Source organism: Orycteropus afer, unplaced genomic scaffold (assembly GCF_000298275.1).
Source record: "Orycteropus afer afer isolate SDZICR_OR568_19922 unplaced genomic scaffold, OryAfe1.0 scaffold00016, whole genome shotgun sequence".
NCBI classification, from domain to species: Eukaryota; Metazoa; Chordata; class Mammalia; order Tubulidentata; family Orycteropodidae; genus Orycteropus; species Orycteropus afer.
The window spans coordinates 14602738-14620490 of record NW_006921603.1 but is presented as its reverse complement, the minus strand read 5'-3'; the positions used below and the strand labels follow the sequence as shown (position 1 = coordinate 14620490).

At 34.4% G+C, this 17753-nt stretch overlaps 1 protein-coding gene across 1 annotated transcript in view; it reads right to left on the bottom strand.

Annotated features, from left to right (window-relative positions):
- The window catches only part of EFCAB7 (EF-hand calcium binding domain 7), a 57673-nt gene extending 40120 nt beyond the window's left edge, over positions 1 to 17553 (bottom strand). The window contains 8 exon segments of the mRNA XM_007959149.2: positions 6401 to 6522; positions 6955 to 7150; positions 7894 to 7980; positions 8584 to 8795; positions 14794 to 14981; positions 17452 to 17494; positions 17497 to 17532; positions 17535 to 17553. Of these exon segments, the coding sequence (XP_007957340.2) occupies positions 6401 to 6522; positions 6955 to 7150; positions 7894 to 7980; positions 8584 to 8795; positions 14794 to 14981; positions 17452 to 17494; positions 17497 to 17532; positions 17535 to 17553 (903 nt within the window).
- Between the last annotated feature and the right edge of the window lie 200 nt (positions 17554 to 17753).

The window sequence follows — 17753 nt, the reverse complement described above, 5'->3', positions numbered from 1 at the left end:
GTGGGGTAATTTCTTAAGCAAGGGGTAGGCACATGAAATATTATAATAATTAATATATTTTTGTATGCCTGAGTATTTCATTAAAAAAATGGCATCATAATAGTTTTTACACTAATTTGAGCTCTCTGATTACTAACAAGGTTGAACATTTCCCTATGTGTTTACTATTTTTTATTTTTTGTGACAGCCTATTCATCAATTATCCTCAAAACTCTACTGAAGACTTGGACATTTTCTTACATATTTAAAAAAATTCCTTGACTATTTTAGACGTCAACCATTTTTGTAAGCTTCAGTGCATGTATTTTCTGTATTCCCTTTTACCTGAGTATTGGCTATTTTTCAACTTAAGTTTTCCAGTTTTATATTCATCTTTTTTTTTAGAAATTTCTTTAACTAAATTTTAAGGTTTTACCTTTACCACATAACAATTACACTAGGTTTCAGTCAGTCATTAATGATATACACTGCCACACCTCTGCAGTATAAAAAATATGTGTAGTTTTAATTCTGAGAAATTGTGACCATAAATTAGTGGAATTCATCTTCATAAGAATATTGCCCATGACAGAAGCAAATCATTATATATACTTCATAATCTCTTTCTGAGACAATATATAGTGAATATAAACTAGTCATTTTAATAAACAGAGAAGTTGAAGAACCCAGAGGTTACATGAGTTCACAAATTTTACATGGAATTTGCAGAAGTATTAGGTCTAGAGTCTGACTTATGGACTAATGCTTTTACCATTAGATTGTGTTTCCAAAAGAGAACTCAGGGAACCAAATTCAAAAGTCTCTATAAAACAATGAGATTCAAACTTGGGCCTGACTCAAAACTTTAATTTTTAATGCTAAGTGAAAGTATGCACCAAATTTCACTAACTTCTCTGTTAATCTCTTGGCTGGGAACATATATGGACTAACAGTAGATGATGACATCATCTCAGAGCCAACTGACCTTAACACTATCAACACGTTTCTGGATCATGATGACTGCTAAAAGAAAGACATACTTACAGAGTATTTAGATGTTACCCTTTGAGACAACTTGAATTATGATTCTGACATCAAATGAAAAATACTTTAAATGTTGTCCTAATTACTTCTGATTATAACATTATCAGATGGAATTCCATCTAACATTTTATGAATTTTTTTTTCTATTTACATATCTGGAATGGTCAAGGATACTAGTTCAGAATTATAGAATAATAAAGGTATAAAGAATCTAAAAATACTTCTCTTTTAATTTATGGGGAAACTAAAAAAAAAAAAAGTGATACGCTTAATATCCTAATTCTCATTGACTATAGAACTATAGCTAAAACTGAGATTTCCTTATTTTCCAAGCTACCAGTTATAGTGTTCTAAGTTCTGTTCTATATCACATTTAAACATCTCCTAAGGTCTTTACAGGAGCTCTGCTAGCATAGTGCCTAAGGCACTTGACTGCTAACCAGAAGGCTGGCGGTTCAAACCCACAAGCCACTCCTCGGAAGGTAGGTTGGGCAATCTACTTCCGTAGTGATACTGCCTCAGAAACCCAAGGAGGGGTCGCTATGAGTCAGGGCCGACTGGATGGCACATAACAAAAACAACAACACGGTCTTTAAAAAAGTCAATTTAAAAAAGAAATTGCAAGTTTACTATGTTGTTGTTGTTGTTATGTGCCATCGAGTCGGCCCGACTCATAGCGACCCCTCCTTGGGTTTCCGAGGCAGTATCACTACAGAAGAAGGATTGCCCAACCTTCCTTTTGAGGAGTGGCTGGTGGATTTGAACCGCCAGCCTTCTGATTAGCAGTCAAGTGCCTTAGGCACTATGCTACCAGAGCTCCTTTATTATTATAATTATGACAAATCATTATTGTGAATTATCAATATATTGAAGTATTATAAAAAACATAACAGGTTTTCTTATTTTAAAAATATAGATTTTATAACTAGAAAATTTCTTAAATTTGTATTGAAATCATAGCTGTAGCAGCCTTCTAGTTCTAAAACATATATAAATAAAACTCTAAAAATGAATGCGCTATGCCTGATGCACTGGTAGTTAATATAATTTGTGGTGTTGAAACATTCAAGAATGGCAGATTTTCTCCTTGTGCTGATAGCATTTCCAGGGGCAGTATCATGGATGAATAGGAGATGTCCTTATAAAATTTAGTTGGGTAGCAGGTTAAATAAACATTTTTATTATAAGCCTTTCCTAAGTTTCCATTCTAGAAAATAATGCTACAGGAAGAAGGCAAATTTTAAGTTTCTTTTAATAGACACCCAATCTGCATGCTACAATATCATACATGGGTTAATAAGGCTAGAAAATGATATAAAAAAAACAGCTATTAAAAACAGAAGTAAGAAAAATGCCACATTATTTGTATCACTCAAACTTAAATTTAACAATCAGATTATTTTGAATACTAAATACTAGGAGAATGTGTAGCTCTACTATTTAAAAAAGCATTCTATTTCGTTAGATCTGCCAGAATCATCAAACACACAATGCTTATTCAACTTAAAATTTCTTTTAAAACAAAGTAGACTTTCAATTACACAAAGGATATCCCCTAAGATCCAGACTAAAATGTTAGGAATTAAAGGAAAAAAATATGGACAACTTTGGCTCCCTCATTCAAATAAATCAATATGAAAGCATTATAGATTAATTTGATAGTTTTGAGTATAATGAGCAAAATTAAATAAAGTTGAGGACTCAAATTTTTAGAATGACAGAGTAAGAAATTCCAAATGTGATATAATTGACAGTATTCCAAAAAACCAAACTCACTGCTATCGAGTCGGTCCGACTCAGAGCGACTCCTCCTTGGGTTTCCTATGTGGTACCTCTAGGGAAGTAGATTGCCCAGTCTGCCTTCCGAGGATCGGCTGGTAGGTTTGAACTGCTAGCCTTCTGATTAGCAGTCAAATGCTTTAGGCACTATGCCACCAGAGCTCCTTCTTGACAGTACCAAGCAGGCATTTGACTGCTAACCAGAAGGCTGGCGGTTCAAACCTACTAGCCACTCCCGGGAAGGCAGACTGGGCAATCTCCTTACCTAGCGGTACTGCCTCTGGTAGCATAGTGGCTAAGACACTTGCCTGCTAACCAGACGGCTGGTGGTTCAAACCCACCAGCCATTCCTCGGAAGGAAGGTTGGGCAATCCTACTTCTGTAGTGATAACTGCCTCGGAAACCCAAAGAGGGGTCACTATGAGTCGGGGCCGACTCGACGGCACACAACAACAACTACAACAACAAGCGGTACTGCCTAGGAAACCCAAGGAGGGGTTGCTACGAGTTGGGACTCTACCATAGTGAGTGAAGAAGCAGACATTAAATAGTAGCTTGTAATACTTATACAGGGCATGAGGTGGTGCTATATTCTACCAATTCAGGTAAATTCATATAAAACCAAACAGAACTACTAATTAATTTATTTGTCATATACAAATTTTATTTATTTTCATTTATAATATATAAAGAAATGCTGAAAAGCACAATTACAAATAAAGCATAAAATTATATCAAAACCCTTAAATGCATCAGTAAAGTTATATCTTTCTTAGTACACTGTAGTGAATGTGATTTATTTAGATATGAATTGTGTACTACTACTAAAATGTAAGGTGAGGTAGAATTAGTAATATGTTATAGATTAGTTATAGGAGGAGCTTATATATCATTATCATCATCATCATCATCATCATCACTATTGTTGTTTTTTTATAAAGATACCCTATGTCACACACATACTAGAAAGTTATTTGCTTTTCTGTACATTGCTAAGAGAAGGAAGTAAAGAGACAACTATTGAACCTTCTTATAATAAAATTATAAACTTTACATATTTTAAAAAAGGTTAAATTATTTATAAAGGTAAGATTTTAACGGAGAGATTGAATTGATCAATATTGTGAAAATATAAAAAACATTCATAACAAAGTTATTATTTGGAGCCTTTACAAAATTAATGGTAACATTAATCAACAAAATGGTACTGTTAACCATTTTGAGTTTTAAAGGTGTATATATTTACATATATGGCTATATATAAGTTATACGACATAGATATACATATAAAGCATATATGTAGGCATATTCTAAGTAGGAGTCTGGATAAAAGAAGTATTGCATGTCTATAGTTAATAACTCATAGTTTGGGGTTTGTCCCAATTCCCTACTTTTCTGTTCCACACATAATTGAAGTACTCAAACATGTTTGAAATAGATTTAAGTATTTGAAGTACATTAATTTAAAAAACACTTTTAGTAATTTATTCTGTTAATATTAATTAAATAACATACAATAACTATATTCATAAACAAAAGCTTCTCAGAGGTATGAAACTTTTAAAAATTATGAAATTATAACAAAAGAATTTCAAAATAAAATGCAAACAAAGGACTGAGTCTTGCTGAACACAAAATGGTTACAAATTTTTAAAATATCATTTTGGCTTTTCTAAGAAATACCAGATGATCAACAGTGGATAAGATCAAGGTCAGAAATACAATGTAAAAAGTTAGATATACTATTTTATGAAAATAGTTTATTAAATCTTTCTGAAAGACACTAAATTTTATGAAAATCCTAGAATTTAAATATTGACAATTCTATCTGCTTTTAATCATTAAATTTCCTTAGTAACTTTTATCTAATTCTCAATTATCATCAGCCCTATTCCCTGCTCTTAATGTCTTAGATGCAAAACTTGAATTCTCTCTTCTTCGGCAATCATTATCAGAATAATTTTGGGATTGTCTATTAGATTTTCCCTTTACTTAGTAAGTCCAGGTGCTATCCTATGCCAAACTCTGATCACTTCATATCTGGATAAGACTATCAGCCTCTCAGATAGACTCCCTAAATTGAGACTTCCATTACACAGCACACAATACACCCTATGATCGAATTCTATCTAATTACTATGGTTTCTTAAGCTATACTTCCAGCATGTCATTCCCATTAAAAACCTACAATCATTTCTGTAATAATATTAACACTGTTAAAGTGAATGCTATGTATTTGGTAATGTACTAAAGGCTTTAAATATGTTATCTGGTTTCAATCTTTCAAAAACACACTAAGTTAAAGCTCTTCATCCACATCCAGAACAGTGTCTGGCAGAGTAGTCACTTAAGTATTTGCTGAATATATGAATGAATAAATTAAATACTATGGTATACTACTTTGATATACTGTTAATAATCAAATGAAAAGTTTTATTTTTTTAATTCAAGGTCCATATTTTGCAATAAGCAAAATAGCTAGCATTCATTCCCTGCTTAAAAAATATTTGGTGAATTGAACTAAAGTAAAGGTATTGCACTGAAATGAGTCCAATTACCAAGAGTACAACACACAGAAAAAGTCTTAATGCCACTTAATATAATCCATAGTAATATTTATATTTCTCAATATACTATCTAAAATTGTATTTATTCTTTTGAATCACATAAACCATAATTATTTAACTAAGTCAATTTTATTAGCATTTACTTTAGTTGCAAAATACAAAAAAGTTTCTATTTGTGGAGAATAATATTGTTGGGACACTAAATATTGTATATGAACATGCTGGACATGCACACCAAATTGCTTAGGGTGTATAGATTCCTAAACAGTCTGAACAAAATTCCTTGGAGATAATGTTTTAAAATTTTAATATAGAACAAATGTCACTGTCTAGCAATTTAAAGATATAAGGGACTTCAGAGTTCAATAACAAATACAGAGTTGTTATTTGAAACAAAAATGTAGCTCTTGAGGACAATCAGTTCAGTTTTCTAACAGCAGTTACAGTATGTGGTCATAACCATTTTTCCCCCTTTTACAGAGGTCTCTAGGTGCACATTTTTAATGTATCCTAGCAGTTTCCAGTTAATGTTTTATATTTCTGTAGCTATTATTTTCTGTTGAAAGAAAACTAGTAAAGGTTGAGTCTAGAAAGTAAAAACAAAGGAAGAAGATCAATATTAACACTCTACAAATATTGACTTAGTAAACTGACTTTGTTGTCTTTCTCTCATAGGAACTGATACTGAATGAATGATTTATTTATAAGAAACATCTATAGAAAATATTTGTAAATATAACAAATTTGTGGGCCAAAGTATATAATTATATAATTTAATCATCAATCTCAAAAATTTAAGAGTCTTCATTTTCAAAATGAAGACCTTTTAATAATACTGTTATATATTGTTTTTATTTTAAAAGTATTACAACTGGCTTATATGTATAAATGCTGCAATCCACAGAAAAATCTCAAAGAATTACTCCACAAAGTTTACTGGTTCTTGGTAAATCATGAGTAAGTAATAATCAATGTCAATTTTTTTTTTCCAGAAAAGGTCGTATCTTTTACCTTAATTTAAAATACTATACCTTTAGTGAATTTGGCTTGGTTAGCTTTGTGTTTTGCTTACTATTAACATCCATGGTAATTGTGAGAGAAACCGATGTTTTGAACTTTCTAGTTGTTGACAGTAAGGAACTCCTGGCATCCCCTGTAACAAGCAATAGTTATTTGGTCTCGCTTTTGAAAGGCTGTCAATAGGAACTTTGTTTCTAAATATAGCATAGTATGAGCTCTAGGTGTTAATTTTATTCTTCTAGTTTTTCCTATTGAAATAAAAAATTTGATATTTATCAGCCTTTAATAATTCCAAATATATAGGCTACTAATAAGATTCCTTATTTCAGTATAAAAGCTTTTAGTCTGAAATTTTAGTTTAAAATAAAATATAATGAAAATAATCAAGTCAAATTTCATAATAAAATTCTACATCATAGATTTTTTTTACAGCTAAGGGAGTCTAGAAACTGTGTCAAACAATAGGATTCTCATTTATTACTGATAAGCTAAAATGGAAAGGAACATTTATCTATGATCTTCCATTCCTGATCAAGAAATTCTTAATGTTAAAAAAAATAATTACCTTTATTTGAGAGTGTTTCCTGATCAATTTTTCTTATAATTCTAGGTGACAGTTTAGGTTTTGGTGATGGGTTCCTTTCAGGAGACCCTTCAGCGTGGCTTCCAAACTGCTGACACCTCAGTTTACTGTCAACTTCCAGTTTTTCTAGTGAAGTCTTGAGACATTGTTCATTGGTCATCATGTATAATTTACAAAACTATAGGAAATAAAAAAGTAGTCCAGTGGGTAAAACATTCAATCATACATTTGGGAGCAGGAGAGGACAAATGCACATTAGTAGGCAAGGGATAGACTGATAGATGGAATATATTTCCTATTGAACTGGGTTACTCATTTTATTTTCTTGAATCAGATTGACCACCCTCAAGTGACCTAGTGAAACTCAGCCATGATTCAATGAGGAGGTCACACTCTGAGTAAAAATAAAATGTTACACAAGGAAAAGTGATTTATTATTTTTTTACAAGACATGTGTAGACTTGCAGTTGTTCTAAATAATTTTTATGATGGTTCCACCCCTGAAAAAGTACATTTCTGAGGAGTCTCTGTGTGTATGTTTTAATTTTGTTATACTATCTTTAATGTAGTTATGTTGTTGTTGTTGTTGTTATGTGCCATCGAGTCGGCCCCGACTCATAGCGACCCCTCCTTGGGTTTCCGAGGCAGTTATCACTACGGAAGTAGGATTGCCCAACCTTCCTTCCGAGGAGTGGCTGGTGGGTTTGAACCGCCAGCCGTCTGGTTAGCAGGCAAGTGTCTTAGCCACTATGCTACCAGAGCTCCCAAAATATATTGGATTAAAATTGTGGACCTGGAGAGATTAAATTTCAAGTACAGTTAGTACACAATATATGTCACTACCATTCCTAAAAAGACATGTCCCTTTAAAAATATTTTTCCTACACAGTATACAAATTGCATCAATAAGAACTTACGTACCTTGATGTAATCAAACTTGCCGTCAGCATTTATGTCAGCCAAATTTATTATGGCATTTACTTCTTCTTGAGTCATCTTCTCACCTCTCTGAAAAACAAGATTCATTTTAAAGCAATATGACTGCCACTTTGTTATTAATGAGGATAGTGTAAATATATTTAAATCTTTTCTACAAGTGTGAATATATGGTTTTGTTATAAATCTCAGAATGAGTATTATGTCAAGCAAGAATGAGACTGTTACATAAAATTAAAATGCACAATTTTTAAAATTTTCTGGAAGTGTGCCAAAATTCAACTTGCTTAATTTCAAGAATTGTATATCAAAGATCCAGTAATAACTGCTATAATACTAACATACCAAGGAGTGGAATGGGTTTCTAATCCATTTATACTTTGTCTTTTACTTATTATATATGGACCAGTCATTGATTTACAAATATTTGTGGTCAGGAAAGAATTGCATAGCAACACAAAAGAACTGCAATGTAGCCCAGTTTTACACTTTTTTCTTTATAAAGCACCTTTCATCCATAAGGATTCCTAAGTACTTTATAAACAACATATATGTAATCCATTTCACCTGACAATGAAACAATTATTTTTAATGTGGACTTTGGGAGTAGACAAAGTTAGATTCCAAGTTATTTTGCAAAATATGTATATTCTAAAACTGTTTCCCAGATCTTACCTTTGTTAGAATTTTATAAAGATTGGTGTGTAAAATTGAGCCATCACCATTTACATCTAACTTCTTAAATGATTTTAGAAGTTCTGTTTTTGAAGTAGGTTTTTCCTTCCTTAAAATTATACAAAAATCATCAAAATTCAGTTTGGCAGTTTGAGGAGTCCAGTACTTATTAATGGTCTTTTGGGATGGATTTCTTCCTGCATGCTGAAGAGCTGCCCAATAAACAAACATGATTTGTTATAGTAACATTTAGAATTATTATTTAAGTCCATTTTTTTCTTTATATCATTTTATATGCTATTAAACAAATGTAAACACATATCAATATATAAACTTTGGTGATATTGATGTATTCCTAACTTTGAAAAACAAAGATATACATGTCACCAGCTTAGGATTCTTGATTTATTAATAGCCACAATAACAAAATAGATCTTTTTTGTATTCCAACACTTTTGTTCTCAGCCTACATGATTTATTTAACTGATAATATCTATTTTACCTCTTAAGAGCTCTTGGAGGAAGAGATTAAAAACAACCATTCACCTAGTTTTTATTATTTTAAATATTTTATTATGTTTAAGGTGAAAGTTTACTGTGGAGGTTAAGTTTGTGTGTCAGCTTGGCTAGGCCTGGTTGAGTAGCTGGGCAGCTGGATACAGAATTCCCCATGATGAGACTGGTAATCAACTCCATGGTAGAATCTACAGTGAGCAGCTGAGTAGCTGCTGTTGGGTATGTGGTCTGCTTCCCGTATATTAGAAGCAGCTTTGGAAATGGTCTCTAGCTTATGGCACACTTGAACCCTCCATGTAGCCAAGGTGTTGTTTAGCAGCCTGCCATGCTCTGCCGACCTTGGGACTTTCAGTAGCCTTGAATTAATGGCCTGCCGTGTGGTATGGTAGCATCGGGACTGTGCCTTTCTACTTGTCAACCTTGTCAGTCTCAGCAGCCAACAGCTGTCTGAGTGAAGAAAAGCCTCTAGCTTCAGTAGCCTGGGAGCAGGAGGCAGAGCTGAAGCCCAAGGTTGAGGGGCTTTGACCCAGCCCCTAGAGCCTGGCACTTTGAACTCAGACTTTAAGACTCTAAATTGTAAGAGAATAAACTCCTGTTTTTAAGGCCATCCCATTGGTGGTATATCCTTGTCAGAATAGCACTAGGTAACCAGAACATTTACACAGCAAATTATGTCTCCATTTAACAATTTCTGCATAAATTATTCAATGATATTGGTTACATTTTCCACAATATGTCATCATTCTTTTATTACATTCAGGTTGTACTATTTCCAAGTACTCTAGTTTCCCTGCCTTACCTTCTTTCTAGTCTTTGCTTTAAAGTAATTTTTGACCATTTGGTTTCTTATAGTTGATTTTAAAGAGCTCTGATGGTGCAGTGGTTAAAGCATTTGGCTGCCAAGCAAAAGATTGGTGGTTTGTATCCACCACTCACTCCTCGGAAGAATAAGGCAGTCTGCTTTCGTAAAAATTTATAGCCTTGGAAACCCTATGGGGCCATTCTACTCTGTCTTGTAGGATCACTATGAGTCAAAATTAACTCAATGGCAGTGGTTTTTTTTCCCCCCTCTCTTTCTTTCTTTTAGTTGATCTTATTTGATAAAAGACATTCATTATAGGTGATATTCTTTATTTTATGAGCCAATCTGTTATTTAGCTAAAAGGTGACCTTAAGGGATAATTTCAGCTCAAGGTTTAAAGAGTATCTTCAGTGTAATAGTCTTAGGGAGTCTTCTAGTCTCAACCAGTCCAGGAAGTCTAGACTTTTTAAGAATTTGAGTTCTGTTACATATTTTTCTCCCATTCTATCAGGACCCATCTATTGTGGCCCTGATCATAGAGCTAGTAATGGTAGCCAATTATCGCCTACTTCTTCTGGTCTCAGGGTAGAGGAGGCTGTGGTTCATGTAGGCTATTAGTTCTATAGACTACTTTCTTCTCTGAGTCTTTGGCTTCCTTCTTTCTCTTTTGCTCTGGACTAGTCACCTAATTATTTTGAGGAAGAAAGCCTCAATTGTTACTTTTTCTGGCTCAACAAATAATGAAGCCTCAAATTAGGAAATCATTACTTTGAGAATATTAATGTCAACACAGGCATGATATATAAAATGCCCATTGCTGCTGTGTAGTAGGCTTTCAAGAATATTAATTATGTTCCCAACATCAAATATATGCACGAAAAGTATCCATTTGCAGTGATGACCCTGCTGAAAATCAATAATGTCAATATACTTTGAGAGAAGACTATTATAGAGATGAAAAGGTCAAATTATTTTCATTTTGATCAGAACTTTAAAAAATAATCTTAAATCAGTATTTATAACACTTTCTCATTTTGAAAACTGTGCCCTTATATCTATGAAAGGCAAAAAATTATGATATAAGAAAGGATATATGTATTTGCTTATGTCATGTCACACCAAAAATATAATGGTTTTAAACAATTGTAAATATTTTGTATTATTGAATAGCAGTAATCTGGTAATTGCAAATAAAGACATCTCTACATATTAATCATAACATTTATAAAGAAAAACAAGACTGACTGCTATCTAATATGAAAAATAAGTTTCGTAAGTACCACAGAAGGAATTAGCAGAATTTTAAAATGTATAATTGTGCTACCAACTTCCACTGTAACACCTTGTACTGTATTAGATATTGTCAACCATCTTAGGTAGGCTTTCACAAGATTTGTACATCATCAAATCAACAATAAACATGATAATCTGGACATTCTACAATTTAGTGTAATAAGGACTAATAAATATAAAATAAAGAAATCTTCTCAAGGAAATAAAAACAAAACCAATAAACCAAACTCACTGCTGTCGAGTTGGATAATAAATACAGATGTTTGTGAGTCCGATGTTGTGAACATTTATTGGCCACAAGCATGTGTTTTTTGTTTTTTGTTTTTTTCAAGAGATACAAATTTCCTGGTTCCTCGGAAGGAAGATGGGGCAATCATCTACTTCCGTAGTGATACTGCCTCAGAAACCCAAGGAAGGGTCGCTATGAGTCCGTCCGACTCGACGGCACATAACAACAACAACAACAAAAAGTTTTATACTCTAAATAAGCCCATACATGAAGTGTAAAATTGTTCCCTCTGATCATGATTTATGACTAATAATGCACGAATTAGAAGTCTGTTCAGCATATCTAGATAATTTAAATTCTAGCACAGAAACAGGAATAAGAAAATAATCTACAGATTGTTTTCACAGCTAACAGAAGTAGTTGCTGTAATAATTGTCATCCCTTTCACCTAGAAAGCCTTTGTAGAAATTTGTAGCAGTAGAATTAACGTAATTTTTAGTTTTCATTTCCACAGGTTTATTTTGGATACAGACAAAAGCCCTGATTACCATGCCACCCTAGGAATAAAAGATAAGCAAGTATTTTCCTTAGTGTATAAATAGGCTATTCCTAATTCATCCATCGCACTTGACTGCTAACCAGAAGGCTGGCGGTTCAAACCCACCAGCCACTCCTCGGAAGGAAGGTTGGGCAATCCTACTTCCGTAGTGATACTGCCTCGGAAACCCAAGGAGGGGTCGCTATGAGTCGGGGCCGACTCGACGGCACATAACAACAACAATTCATCCATCAAGAGAACCAAGGAAAAGGCATATGTGGTTTAGGATTCCATTCCCAGGTAACTTTACCGTCACCCTTTGAAAGCTGGGAATACAAATAGGAATTTAATGAAATTGTAATTTGAAGGTCAAAAGTCCCTGTGAAAGAAATGGTATTTCCTGTCCAGCTTTGGGAAATAGGTGTATAACTCTTTTCCTAGGAGCTCTGGTAGCATAGTGCCTAAGGCACTTGAGTGCTAACCAGAAGGCTGGCGATTCAAACCCACCAGCCACTCCTTGGAAGGAAAGTTGGGCAATCTACTTCCGCAGTGATACCGCCTCGGAAACCCAAGGAGGGGTCGCTATGAGTCGGTCGGACTCGACAGCACATAACAACAACAACTCTTTTTCGTAACAGTTCAGCATACGCTTGTGCTATCATCAATAACAAAATGTTTTTTTTAAAATGCCCTGTTAATTACAGAAGAGTAACCTTCTCAGAATAAAATTAATTTTGCCAAAATACATAGTCCATAAGTAGACATTTTTACATTGAAGAAATTGGTACATTCTACTAAGTTAACTTTGATCTCTAGATTTAGAATTAATTGATGTTAATTAGTAAGGACATTGATGACAATAAAAACATCATGTAACTGTAGAAGTTTAAAGACTGACACCAAAATACTGATCTTTTACAAGGGTTTAGCATAGACTTTGACATGATACCTGTATTATTTATAAGTTAAAAAAAAAAAAAGAAAAGTAACTCTCAAGCTCTGGAACAGTGCTATACTATTCGACCTTGAAATGGAAATGTCAGAGCACGTGTTATGGACATAAGTGGCAGAAGGATAGAGATGAAAGATATAATAGTAAGAAAGAGATGTCACTGGTTCATATCGCTCCTTTTTTAAAATCTAGGTGATCTGAAATCAATCATTACAATGTTACAAAGAGTATTCCATCATAAAACCAAAAGTGTATATAACACTAAAGAGACAAACACTGCATCATTATCCTCTCAGAAAATTCTGTAAGACTGATAACACTTTAATAATGCATACTTATTGATTTATACTCTAAATGCCATTATAGGGGAAATAAGAACAAAAACCAAACTCACTGCCGTTGATACTAGGGGAGGTCATGTGAAATTTCAGAATTTATTACATTTGAAATCTCAACCTGTCTTCTAAAGAATAAAGAGAAAAAATTCAGAAATAATGGCAAATTACTCAGAAATAATTTTAATTAACTGAATTTCTGTCTATACCATTTAATATATATTAAACACTAACATTTAAAAACCTAAAAGAGAACATTTAATTAATTATAAAGTTAAATAATTCAAGTCTTTTTGATTTATTAACTTTCAACAAATAAGGCAAAGTACATAAATTTTAAAAATTATTATATTATTATGAACTTAAACCGAAGTAAAAATAAACAGAACTTAAAATATCACTTTTAACATGTGCATTTGCATTTAAGCTATTTTACAAATAATACATTTTATTTAGGCATCAAATATATTTTATGTCTTCACTTTTCATTGTCCCCAACATGGATTTCTTCAAATAAAGGTCTTATTGAGTACAAACCCAAGATACTGTTGCAAGAACATGTCAGTTTTAAGGAAACTGATTCTAAAGTTGGCAAAATAACTGTTTTGCTACTCAAAAAGTTGTTAGCTTTGATGAAACTGACATGAGTTGTCAGTGTTATTGTTATTTGCCACCATCTAAAGACCCACCAGCCACTCCTCGGAAGGAAGATGGGACAATCTACTTCCGTAGTGATACTGCCTCGGAAACCCAAGGAGGGGTCACTATGAGTTGGGTCCTACTCGATGGCACATAACAGCAACAACAACAAAGACTAAAAGGAGCAGTGGTTAAAGCACTCATCTGTGAACCAAAGAGTGGGCAACCCACAGGTCACTAGTGGGAGAAAGATGAGACAGTCTGCTTCTATAAAGATTTACGGCCCTGGAAACCCTATGAGGCAGTTGGAATTGACATGATGGCTGTAAGTTTGGTTTTGGGTTAAAGACCACAAAGACCTCTAAGTTATTTGAGACACCTGGCAAGTACCAAATTCAATGGTTTTGGGGACTTTACAGGAAATAAATTTTAAGACATGATAATGGAGAAAGCAGTAAGGGACCAAACAGCGACAACAATAAACCCTACAATACCCAACTCTCAAAAATTCACTTATCTCCTAATACTTCCCTGAACAACCTGTTTTTATGAATCACATTCCCCCCAGTATAAGACAAATTCAGATGAGTAATTAATAATAAAAAAATGTTTTAATTATATTATTATGAACTTAAAGTACCAAAATGGAAAGGAAAAAGTATTTTTAAAAGTAAATACTTGAAGGAAGCTTTAAACTACTAATCTAGTCTGTAAAAACATTGAAAGTTTATTGTGTGTCTCCTAGATTATGTAATTATCTAAAATGGCATAACAGCTTAATGTAGGTACATTGGTGAAGCATCACTATGAAATTGTGATGACTGAGCATTGTAATTCTAATTCAAGTCTTTCTGATTTATTAACTTTCAACAAATAAGGCAAAATACGTAAACTTTAAAAAATTACCTAAATAAAGTTGATCTTTTGAAATAATGTTCTCTAAGCTGCTTTTGAAAACAGTTAGGTAGGCAGCTCTACAATTCTTATAAAATATCTCCTCTTCAGTTAATGGAAATTTCTTTGTTCGAGAATTCTCTGAAAGCATAGATTTCTGACTGGAGAAAGTCATGTTGCTTCTTGGACTGCTGGCCATTCTGTTAGAAAATAATTAAAAAATTTGTTTTAGTCAACATTAACCACCTAAAGTGCAAACATCATCTTGCCTTTCAAATGGCAGAAAAATCACATTAACATTTTTATATGTTAAAGAAGCATTATAAAATGTATATGCAAGCATTATATACTACGTTCAGCTAGAATAAGCCCTTGTCAGTTGAGAGAGATACGTGTAATATGTCAAAAGTACATAGATGTAACATAATACCAGAGAAAAATCATAGAAAAAAGGAAAAGGACACATCTATGCTCTTAAAATCAGAGGTCAGATAAGACTCTTTGTAGGGCTATGTTGCTGTTGTTGTTATGTGCCGTCGAGTTGGACCTGACTCATAGCCACCCTTCCTTAGGCCACCTTTCCGAGGCAGTAGATCGTCCAACCTTCCTTCCAAGGAGCAGCTGGAGGGTTTGAACCGCCAGCCTTCTGGTTAGCAGTCAAGTGCCTTAGGTGCTATGCTCTGTAATGAAGATTAAATAAATTAATCAATAGGTTGGGCAATCTACTTCCGTAGTGATACTGCCTCGGAAACCCAAGGAGGGGTCGCTATGAGTCGGGTCCTACTCAATGGCACATAACAACAACAATAGAACCAAGAAACCCATTGTTGTGGAGTTGATTCTGACTCATAGCATCCCTACAATGTAGAGTAGAACTGCCCTGTAAGGTTTCCAAGGCTATAAATCTTTATGGAAGCAGATTGCTACATCTTTCTCCCACTGAGTGGCTGGTGGGTTGGAACCACAAACCTTTACGACAGCAACCATTCACTTAACTTCTCCACTACCAGTGCTCCTTGCCTGGCAATATAAGTGTTAAATAAACGGTAGATAGAGTGAAACTCCACAATAATGACAAGTTGATATAATGTGATTGGCAGTTGCCACCCATTCTCCACAGCAGGATCAACCAGATCATTTCATTACCATCTCAATAATGCAAAGGAAAATGAATGACTGAAATTTTAAAAATTCTATTAATAGCATTATCATAATAGTTTTACTGTGTTCCACTATTAATAACAATATATTAGATTTATATAGTACCTCTGCTTATCAGAAGAGCTCTGGTGGCGTAGTGCCTAAGGCACTTGACTGCTAACCAGAAGGCTGGTGGGTCAAACCCACCAGCCACTCCTCGGATAGAAGACTGCGAAATTTACTTTGTAGTGACATTGCCTTGGAAACCCAAGGAAGGGTTGCTATGAGTCAGATCCCACTCCACAGCAGGGATTTTTGTTGTTGTTGTTGTTCTGCTTCTCAGAGCTTACAGAAATGTCATATGTCTTGTTTTATCCCTACTGCAGTGGTCAGATATTTTTTTGTCCCTTTTACAGATGAGGAAATTGAGGGACAGAGATGCCACCCAGTAAGTAGCAAAGGCAATCAATTCTGACAACACTTTCTTTATTAAACTGGAAGAAGGCTTCTTGGACAATGCTTTAGACTAAATTGTACTGGTGGGCTAACAGCATCCAACATTACCCAACTTTGACTTCTAAAAATACATTCCAAACTAATAAATTGAATATTTCAAGTTCAACAATAAGACGACACAGGTAGGGTCTCCTTCAGGACTCATTGGATTCTTACTCAGGAGGCCTAAATCACTTGCACCTTCTTGAATTATATAGGTCTTTTACACTTGGGAAAGAAAGATAATAATCGCTTATCATGGATGAAGTACCCTATTTATAATACACAGACCGCCTGCCTGACACTTTCATATTACACCAGATTTAGAAGGACCCCATAGGGATGTGGTGTCACAGTCTGGTTACTGCAAGTTGGTATCACTATAATTAAGCATCCGTGTTTTAAATATATATGCGTGTGCACATCTCACAAATGTGAAAGAAAACTGTTCCAATAAGGAAGGGAAAACGAACGCTTACTTTACAGCAAACAATTTAAAAATATAAGTATTTTTTAGGATCGTCCTGTAATACTCTTTTAAAATAAGGTGACTCCCTCACGTGGAAATCCCACGACAGAAATGTTCCAGAATTCTACTCTTTCCTTATCTCTAACAAGAGGCTCAAATGAAGCTTAAATAAATATATAATTATGACCCTCAGGCTTGGAAACCTCCTTCATTTAAAACTCCAGCCCGAGACCTAGGCGGGGGCCTACAGAGCACATTGTAGCAAACGGCTCCATAAATAACCAGCCACAAAACAGCAAGAAAAATAAACTGTTAACAAGCGCCTTAGGCTTCTCAAGGACCAAGTGAAAACACACAGCCTTCCCGTCACGTTCCTACAGAGTGAAATACATTCATGGTATCTGTTTTTGTCTTTCTCTGGGCATAAAACTGCATTTATAGGTACACCGTTGATACATACACACACCCCAATTGTTAGTATAAAAGAGAAAGGAGATGGAAGGAAACAAAACCGTGAAGGGTGTAGGGCTCGGGTTAAGGGACGCAAACAGCGAGCTGTTCGCTACCTAATTGCAGTTCTCAAACAGGGAATCGCAGCCAATTCTCTTCAGCGATTTCTCGATCCCCTCACCGCCTCGGGACCGATTCGGCCTTTCTCTAATTACCATGGCAACTGCACCCATACACTACCGGAAATAAGATGCAGAGCACATGCCCAAATGGTCCGGCTAGAAACCTAGGGATAGTCAATCGGCAGAGAACAGAGAAGGCTCTGTAGCTCCTCTATCCAGAAGAAGGAGGGTTGTTACGGTTAGGCTCGTACAGGCGTTCCTGTGTCACACCCGGCAGCGACTGGATGCAGTCTTGG